Here is a 9,952-nt window from a genome sequence, read left to right on the forward strand (position 1 = left end):
CCGCGTGATGACGTGGAGGGTCTCTCCCAGCGAGCACGCTTAGGCTGCCTGGGACTGTCATCTGAATCAGAGCCGTCAGGCTGAGATGCCTGGGACCCCCTTGAAGCACGGATTAACTCCAACTGAGGGGGACCGGGGAACATTGCCGCAGCAGTGTCCATGGACTGAGTAACTGGCCTGGCCTGCAAGGTCTCTAGGATTTTTGTCATAGTGACAGACATCCTGTCAGCAAAAACAGCAAACTCTGTCCCCATCACCGGGACAGGGTTCACCGGCGACTCTGCCTGGGCCACTACCACCATAGACTCCGGCTGACGAAGTGGCACAGGGACCGAACATTGCACACAATGGGGGTCATTGTAACCTGCCGGTAGATTAGCCCCACAAGTGGCACAAGCAGCGTTCACAGCCTGTGTCTTGGCACCCTTGCGTTTTGCAGATGACATGTTGTCGTCTCCTCAGAGCAATAGGGGTATACAGCCAAGATGCGACCTTACAGTGCAAAATATATATATATATATATAGTACAGAGAAAAAAGTACACAAATATCACACTGTGGCACTAGTGGGGCCAGCACTTAAGTGCTGCTTACCGCCCACTAAACGCGGGTGTGTGGTCGCCAGAAATCCCTTGTCTGGGTCTCCCAGAGCCTGTGTCCGTTCTCCAGCCAGACTGCATGTAAGGAATGGCTGCCGGCGTCCTGTGGAGAGGGGCGGGCCCTGGGCGTGTGCAGACAAAAAGCGGGAAACCTGCGTCCCCCTGTGCTCAGTGAGAGGGCTGGAGCATGTAAATAAGGCTCCAGCCCTCGGCGCTGAATAAACGTACAGCGTCTCTCCCTTGCCCTGATTGACAGGGTGGGGGCGGGAACGAAGCGGAGCTAGGCCGCAAAAGCCGGGGACTAAATTTATAAGCGCCGCCGTCGTAAAAGCACGGTCGGCGCTAAGTCCCCGGCACACTACAAGTCGCAGCCGCGCCGCCGCTCCAGGGGCGGCCGGCGCGGCAGTCCCCAACACATAAAGTCACTCAGAAAAACTGCAGTGACTGTAACCCCAGCGCACAGCGCTACTGTCCCCGGCGCACTAGCACACCCAGCAAGTCTGGAGTATGCGCGGCCTGTACAAACGGGGACACAGAGTACCTTAATGTCGCAGGGCCTTGTCCCTGAACGGTACCCAGCTCCGTATCCAGCAGGTTCCATGGGTCTGTGGATGGAGCCCGGCCTCAGGGCTTGGGGGCCGGTAAGATCCCACTTCCTCAGAGCCCCTCAGGGGGATGGGGAAGGAAAACAGCATGTGGGCTCCAGCCTCCGTACCCGCAATGGGTACCTCAACCTTAACAAACACCGCCGACATAAAGTGGGGTGAGAAGGGAGCATGCTGGGGGCCCTAGTATGGGCCCTCTTTTCTTCCATCCGACATAGTCAGCAGCTGCTGCTGACTAAACAGTGGAGCTATGCGTGGATGTCTGACCTCCTTCGCACAAAGCAGAAAACTGGTGAGCCAGTGATCCCACTGGGGGTGTATAGCCAGAAGGGGAGGGGCCTTACACTTTTTAGTGTAATGCTTTGTGTGGCCTCCGGAGGCAGTGCTATACACCCAATCGTCTGGGTCTCCCAATGGAGCGCCGAAGAAAACCTGTGTCTTAAGGGCTTTGCTTCTTGTGGACGACATGCTGCAAGCAATAAGTGTCCCTTAGGAGAGCGACCACTGAGGGTATATGGGAAAGGGTTAAACAGCCGTTCCGAATATATATAATATATGTAGAGATATTATATATATATATATATATCACAGCACCCTAGGGGAACCAGCACCGGGTGACCGGTGTGGCTTACCAACCGCTGGTGTCCTCCAGATTCCCTGTCGTGGGTCCCCCAGAGCTGTAGAGATGTGCAGCTGCAGCATACACCGGCAGAATGCCAAACATGGCTGCCGGAGCTCTCAAGGGGGAGTGGAGCCATGGGCGGCGCCGGCAAAAGGCGGGAATCTGGAGGCCCCATAGTGGTCCATGAGAGGGGAGGGGAGGCATGCAAAGATGCTCCAGCCCTTTGTCGGTAATACCGCCCTTCCCCCTGACAAGCAGGCCCGGGGGCGGGATTTTTCACGACTAGGCCGCGATGAAGCCGGGGACTAAATTTAAGGCCGTGCCCGACAAGCAGGCACGGCCGGCGCGGAAGTCCGATGAAAAAACGGACGGCGCTACTGGGGAGAGAAGCGACCTCTCTCCCCGTACCGTCCCCCCATGGGGACACAGAGTACCTTGAAGGTGCAGGGCCCGGTCCCTGGGGATGAAAACGCTCCGGTCCAGCAGGTTCCACCAGGGGCTGCGGATGGAGCACGGTCTCAGCATGTGAATGACCGATGAAGCTCCCACTTCTCCCAGAGCCGCATAAGGGATGGTGAAGGAGACGGCATGTGGCTCCAGCCTTTGTACCCGCAATGGGTACCTCAACCTTAACAACACCGCCGACATAGTGGGGTGAGAAGGGAGCATGCCGGGGACCCCATAGGGGACCTCTTTTCTTCTGTCATACTATGTATGATAAATCTTTTTTTTTTTTTTCTATGAGTGGATATGTGCCTCCTTCCACACAAAGCATAAAACTGGGGAGCCCGTGATCCACGGGAGGGTGTATAGGCAGAGGGGATGGGTTACACTTTTTTAAAAGTGTAATACTTTGTGTGGCCTCCGGAGGCAGAAGCTATACACCCAATTGTCTGGGTCTCCCAATGGAGCGACAAAGAAAATACTGTTTCAATTTAATTGTGGGTTTGTTTTTGCTTTTTTTCTTTACCAGACAGTTGGCGGTTTTCTTGCAATACATGGATTTGCTGTATATTAGCAGTGTTTTGATCGTACTCCATACATCGCATATATAGGGGCAGATAATTTATCGTTATCTCGCCCTTGATACATCATCTGATTTTGGAGGAATCCTTCTCAGCGATTTTGCTTTTTGTTCCAGGAATATCTGAATGATGAAGATTTTACCGGAATTTTCGGGATGTCTCGCTCCGAGTTCCAGGCGCTGCCCGACTGGAAGAAACAGACGCTAAAGAAGACAAAAGGACTCTTCTAAATTTTCTTTTATTTTTGTTTGTTTTGTCCCATTTATTAGAAGTTCCTCTTTTGTCCTCTCGCCTCCGTAAATAATAAAAAATATATTTCATCTCGCCCTCAGCTGGGAGATCATGGGGAGCAGAGACGATCAAGCCCAGGTGCTGTGAACAGAGATTTTATGAGAGGGGGGGTTATTGTACCGACTGAAGAAAGCTAATTCACATTCCGCTGTGGTCTGCATTAATTTTACTGTGACTTATGTAACCCGGGTTTAACTGTCCCTAAATAAATGCAGCATGAGGATCCATCCTGGTGTTCGTTAGTCTGATTAGAGCTGCTGGCAGGACGGATTTAACTCCTTCAGTCTTGCTAGACGGAAATATGAGCCGGATCAATGACATGAGATGTAACAACCCTACAAAAAAGAAAAAAAAAACATGCATGCTCTGCCAGGATCTGGAGACAGTTTTATTGAAACTAGCTCTACCTTATGAAAGATAAAAGCTCTAACAGCAGGAGGATGACAGCAGATAGAACAAGCAAGTCATTTGCAAACTTATGTTCCTGCTCATATTGAAAAGTTTCAGGACTTTCCTTTTCAATATGAGAGTGATTGTTAGGCCTCGGTTTCACTTCTACATAATTTCTGATGCAAGAGCATAGGAAGTGATATGCTAATGACCCCCTGCTGTAACTAAGCCGAGAGTCATGTGATTGCGATGGGATCACAGCTAAGGGTGGGGGGGGGGAAGCACTCTCACCTCTCCTCTGCATACATCACACTGCGGTCGGTTGACATGCGAGTGCAGTGCAATGTTGCACACGCTCCCATAGACTTGTATGGGGGTGTGTGTGCTGAGACTCGCTGCCAAACGCAGCATGTTGGGATTCATTGCTCAGGCCGCTATGGCAGAAGAAATCAATCGCAGATGGACATTGCCCCGTTGTTTTGCAGCAAGAGCAATCCAATGTTTTATCAGATTGCACTAGTTTGTGCAAAATGCAAGTGGAACCGAGGTCTTCGTGGTACAGCAGTTATAGTATCACAGCAATCATTCACATCACCACTGCAGTCAGTCACAAGAATGATTGACATAAGAAGGCTGCCCATATGCCTCAACAGATCATTTGTAACCCTGCTGCCATGTAGTTCTCCAGTTATGAATTCTGTGTTCGGGTACTTTCACACTTGCGTTGTTTTCCTTCAGTCACAATCCACCCTTTTGGAAAACAGCGGAATCTGTTAACGGATTCCACTGTTTCCCATAGACTTGTATGGATGACGGATAGTGCCAAAAGTACCTGCGTTGCTTCCGCCGAGCAGAAGCAACGCAGCATGTAACGTTAATTGCTTGCGTCAAAATGACGCCGAGCAGCGGATTCCGTTGCTTCCGTTACAATTTATAATGGCTCCCTATGGTGGCAGAATCCGTTGCAAAGTGCTTTACAACAGAATCTGCTGCTGGATTCCGCTAATTTCTACTGAGCATGCCCAGAATGAAAAAAAACGAAGGGAAAAAAAAAAAAAGCCGACGGATGCAACGGGTCCGTTATTTCACAGGAATCAGCTAACGGATTCCTGTGAAATAACGGATCCGTTGCATCCGTTGACACCACAAAAATAACGATGTGTCAAAATGACGCAGCAACGGACCCAGCGGATTTTGCCCAATGCAAGTGTGAAACTAGCCTAAGCCCTGCCCCCATAATTATATAGGCAGAAAGCTGTCAATCAGTGGTATGGGCAGGGTTATACACAGCTCAATATTCAGGAAGCTGCATCTGAGAAGAAGGGAATTTTGTTTACTTACCGTAAATTCCTTTTCTTCTAGCTCCAATTGGGAGACCCAGACAATTGGGTGTATAGCTTCTGCCTCCGGAGGCCACACAAAGTATTACACTTAAAAGTGTAAAGCCCCTCCCCTTCTGCCTATACACCCCCCGTGCATCACGGGCTCCTCAGTTTTGGTGCAAAAGCAGGAAGGAGGAAAAGTTATAAATTGGTTTAAAGTAAATTCAATCCGAAGAAATTTCGGACAACTGAAACTATTCAACATGAACAACATGTGTACACAAATAACACCCCGAAGGGAACAGGGGCGGGTGCTGGGTCTCCCAATTAGAGCTAGAAGAAAAGGAATTTACGGTAAGTAAACAAAATTCCCTTCTTCTTTGTCGCTCCATTGGGAGACCCAGACAATTGGGACGTCCAAAAGCAGTCCCTGGGTGGGTAAAGTAAAACCTCGTAATAGAGCCGTAAAACGGCCCCTTCCTACAGGTGGGCAACCGCCGCCTGAAGGACTCGCCTACCTAGGCTGGCATCTGCCGAAGCATAGGTATGCACCTGATAGTGTTTCGTGAAAGTGTGCAGGCTCGACCAGGTAGCCGCCTGACACACCTGCTGAGTAGTAGCCTGGTGCCGCAAGGCCCAGGACACACCCACGGCTCTGGTAGAATGGGCCCTCAGCCCTGAGGGAACCGGAAGCCCAGAAGATCGGTAAGCTTCGAGAATTGGTTCCTTGATCCACCGAGCCAGGGTTGATTTGGAAGCCTGTGACCCTTTACGCTGGCCAGCGACAAGGACAAAGAGTGCATCCGAGCGGCGCAGGGGCGCCGTACGAGAAATGTAGAGTCTGAGTGCTCTCACCAGATCTAACAAGTGCAAATCCCTTTCACATTGGTGAACTGGATGAGGACAAAAAGAGGGTAAGGAGATATCCTGATTGAGATGAAAGGGGGATACCACCTTAGGGAGAAATTCCGGAACCGGACGCAGAACCACCTTGTCCTGGTGAAACACCAGGAAAGGAGCTTTGCATGACAGCGCTGCTAGCTCAGACACTCTCCGAAGTGATGTGACTGCTACTAGGAAGGCCACTTTCTGCGAAAGGCGCGAGAGAGAAATATCCTTCATTGGCTCGAAAGGTGGTTTTTGAAGAGCCATCAGCACCCTGTTCAGATCCCAGGGTTCTAACGGCCGCTTGTAAGGAGGAACGATGTGACAAACCCCCTGCAGGAACGTGCGTACCTGTGGAAGTCTGGCTAGGCGCTTCTGAAAGAACACAGAGAGCGCTGAGACTTGTCCCTTAAGGGAGCCGAGCGACAAACCTTTTTCCAATCCGGATTGAAGGAAGGAAAGAAAAGTGGGCAAGGCAAATGGCCAGGGAGAAAAACCCTGATCAGAGCACCAAGATAAGAATATCCTCCACGTTCTGTGGTAGATCTTGGCGGACGTTGGTTTCCTAGCCTGTCTCATAGTGGCAATGACCTCTTGAGATAACCCTGAAGACGCTAGGATCCAGGACTCAATGGCCACACAGTCAGGTTGAGGGCCGCAGAATTCCGATGGAAAAACGGTCCTTGAGACAGCAAGTCTGGTCGGTCTGGTAGTGCCCACGGTTGGCCCACCGTGAGATGCCACAGATCCGGGTACCACGACCTCCTCGGCCAGTTTGGGGCGACGAGTATGACGCGGCCGCAATCGGATCTGATCTTGCGTAACACTCTGGGCAAGAGTGCCAGAGGTGGAAACACATAAGGGAGCCGGAACTGCGACCAATCTTGCACTAAGGCGTCTGCCGCCAGAGCTCTTTGATCGCGAGACCGCGCTATGAAGGTCGGGACCTTGTTGTTGTGCCGAGACGCCATTAGGTCGACGTCCGGCACCCCCCAGCGGCGGCAGATTTCCTGAAACACGTCCGGGTGAAGGGACCATTCCCCTGCGTCCATGCCCTGGCGACTGAGGAAGTCTGCTTCCCAGTTTTCTACGCCCGGGATGTGAACTGCTGATATGGTGGATGCTCTTTCCTCCACCCACATCAGAATCCGCCTGACTTCCTGGAAGGCTTGCCGACTGCGTGTCCCTCCTTGGTGGTTGATGTATGCCACCGCTGTGGAGTTGTCCGACTGAATTCGGATCTGCTTTCCTTCCAGCCACTGCTGGAAGGCTAATAGGGCAAGATACACTGCCCTGATTTCCAGAACATTGATCTGAAGGGTGGACTCCTGCTGAGTCCACGTCCCTTGAGCCCTGTGGTGGAGAAAAACTGCTCCCCACCCTGACAGACTCGCGTCTGTCGTGACCACTGCCCAGGATGGGGGCAGGAATGATCTTCCCTGTGATAATGAGGTGGGAAGAAGCCACCATTGCAGAGAGTCCTTGGCCGTCTGAGAAAGGGAGACTTTCCTGTCTAGGGAAGTTGTCTTCCCGTCCCATTGGCGGAGAATGTCCCATTGAAGTGGGCGCAGATGAAACTGCGCGAACGGGACTGCCTCCATTGCTGCCACCATCTTCCCTAGGAAGTGCATGAGGCGCCTTAAGGGGTACGACTGACTCTGAAGGAGAGACTGCACCCCTGTCTGTAGTGACCGCTGCTTGTCCAGCGGAAGCTTCACTATCGCTGAGAGAGTATGAAACTCCATGCCAAGATATGTCAGTGATTGGGTCGGTGTCAGATTTGACTTTGGAAAATTGATGATCCACCCGAAACTCTGGATAGTCTCCCGAGCAATGTTCAGGCTGTGTTGGCATGCCACTTGAGAGGGTGCCTTGACAAGCAGATCGTCTAAGTAAGGGATCACCGAGTGTCCCTGAGAGTGCAGAACTGCTACTACTGTTGCCATGACCTTGATGAAGACCCGTGGGGCTGTCGCCAGGCCGAAAGGCAGTGCCACGAACTGAAGGTGTTCGTCCCCTATGGCGAAACGCAGGAAGTGCTGATGCTCTGGAGCAATCGGTACGTGGAGATAAGCATCTTTGATGTCGATTGATGCTAGGAAATCTCCTTGGGACATTGAGGCGATGACGGAGCGGAGAGATTCCATCCGGAACCGTCTGGTTTTTACGTGTTTGTTGAGCAGTTTTAGGTCCAGAACAGGACGGAAGGATCCGTCCTTTTTCGGCACCACGAACAAGTTGGAGTAAAAACCGTGACCCTGTTGCTGAAAAGGAACAGGGATCACCACTCCTTCTGCCTTCAGAGTGCACACCGCCTGAAGAGCATCGGCTCGCTCGGGGGGCGGAGATGTTCTGAAGAACCGAGTCGGAGGACGAGAGCTGAACTCTATCCTGTAACCGTGAGACAGAATGTCTCTCACCCAACGGTCTTTTACCTGTGGCAGCCAGGCGTCGCAAAAGCGGGAAAGCCTGCCACCGACCGAGGATGCGGTGTGAGGAGGCCGAAAGTCATGAGGAGGCCGCTTTGGGAGCGGTTCCTCCGGCGGTCTTTTTAGGACGTGACTTAGACCGCCATGAATCGGAGTTCCTCTGATCCTTCTGAGGCCTTTTGGACGAGGAGAATTGAGACCTGCCCGCGGACCGAAAGCTCGATTGTACCTTCCGTGGTTGAGGTCTGTTTGGTTTGGACTGGGGTAAGGATGAGTCCTTTCCCTTGGATTGTTTAATGATTTCATCCAATCGCTCACCAAACAGGCGGTCGCCAGAAAATGGCAAACCGGTTAAGAACTTTTTGGAAGCAGAGTCTGCCTTCTATTCACGTAGCCACATGGCCCTGCGGACTGCCACCGAATTGGCGGATGCTACCGCCGTACTGCTCGCAGAGTCCAGGACAGCATTAATGGCGTAGGACGCAAACGGCGACGCCTAAGAGGTTAAGGACACCACTTGCGGAGCAGACGTACGTGTGACTGCATTAATTTGCGCATGACAAGCTGAGATAGCTTGGAGTGCCCATACGGCTGCGAATGCTGGAGCAAAAGACGCGCCGATAGCTTCATAGATGGATTTCAACCAGAGCTCCATCTGTCTGTCAGTGGCATCTTTGAGTGAAGCCCCATCTTCCACTGCAACTATGGATCTAGCCGCCAGTCTGGAGATTGGAGGATCCACCTTGGGACACTGAGCCCAGCCCTTGACAACGTCAGGGGGGGAAGGGATAACGTGTATCCTTAAGGCGCTTGGAAAAACGCTTATCTGGACAAGCTCGGTGTTTCTGGACTGCCTCTCTGAAGTCAGAGTGATCCAGAAACGTACTCATTGTACGCTTGGGAAACCTGAAACGGAATTTCTCCTGCTGAGAAGCTGACTCCTCAATTGGAGGAGCTGGGGGAGAAATATCCAACACCTGATTGATGGTCGCTATAAGGTCATTCACTATGGCGTCACCTTCAGGTGTATCCAGGTTGAGAGCGGCCTCAGGATCAGAATCCTGATCTGCTACCTCCGCTTCATCATCCAGAGAGTCCTTGCTGAGACCCTGAGCAGTGTGATGAAGTCGAGGGAATTTCCCAGCGAGCCCGCTTAGGCGGTCTGGGACTGCGGTCCGTGTCAGAGACCTCACCCTGGGACCTATGGGTCACCCCAGGAGCACTTTGCTGCTCCAACTGAGGGGGGGCCTGGGGTCAATGATTCAACAGTGCCCGGGGCCTGAGTCACCGGTCTGGACTGTAAGGCTTCTAGTATCTTAGCAGACCATTTATCCATACTCTCAGACAGTTTGTCAGCAAATACTGCAAACTCCGTCCCTGTCACCTGGACAGTGGTAGCAGGTGGATCCACCTGGGCCACCAGTAGCAGAGGCTCCGGCTGAGTAAGTGCCACAGGGGCCGAGCATTGCACACAATGAGGATCGGTGGAACCTGCCGGTAGTATAGCCGCACATGAGGTACAGGTTGCAAAGTAAGCCTGTGCTTTGGCACCCTTGCTTTTTGCGGACGACATGCTGTTGTCTCCTCTGAGTACAATCCAGGAGGGTATATAGCCAAAAATCAACAGTGCGACCGTACAGTGTAAATGTATAGCATATATATACATATAAATATATATACATATACACATATAAATATATATATATATACACATATAAATATATATATATATATACACATATAAATATATATATATATACACATATAAATAAATATATATATATA

At 51.5% G+C, this 9,952-nt stretch overlaps 1 protein-coding gene across 3 annotated transcripts in view; it reads left to right on the forward strand.

Annotated features, from left to right (window-relative positions):
- The window catches only part of VIL1 (villin 1), a 78,017-nt gene extending 74,649 nt beyond the window's left edge, over positions 1–3,368 (forward strand). For all 3 annotated transcript variants that reach the window (XM_075317075.1, XM_075317074.1, XM_075317073.1), the window contains exon 20: positions 2,967–3,368. In XM_075317075.1, coding sequence (XP_075173190.1) covers positions 2,967–3,080 — 114 coding nt within the window. In that variant the 3' untranslated portion in view covers positions 3,081–3,368. The remainder of the gene's footprint in view (positions 1–2,966) is intronic.
- Positions 3,369–9,952: the final 6,584 nt, after the last annotated feature.

Source organism: Anomaloglossus baeobatrachus, chromosome 7 (assembly GCF_048569485.1).
Source record: "Anomaloglossus baeobatrachus isolate aAnoBae1 chromosome 7, aAnoBae1.hap1, whole genome shotgun sequence".
Taxonomy (NCBI): domain Eukaryota; kingdom Metazoa; phylum Chordata; class Amphibia; order Anura; family Aromobatidae; genus Anomaloglossus; species Anomaloglossus baeobatrachus.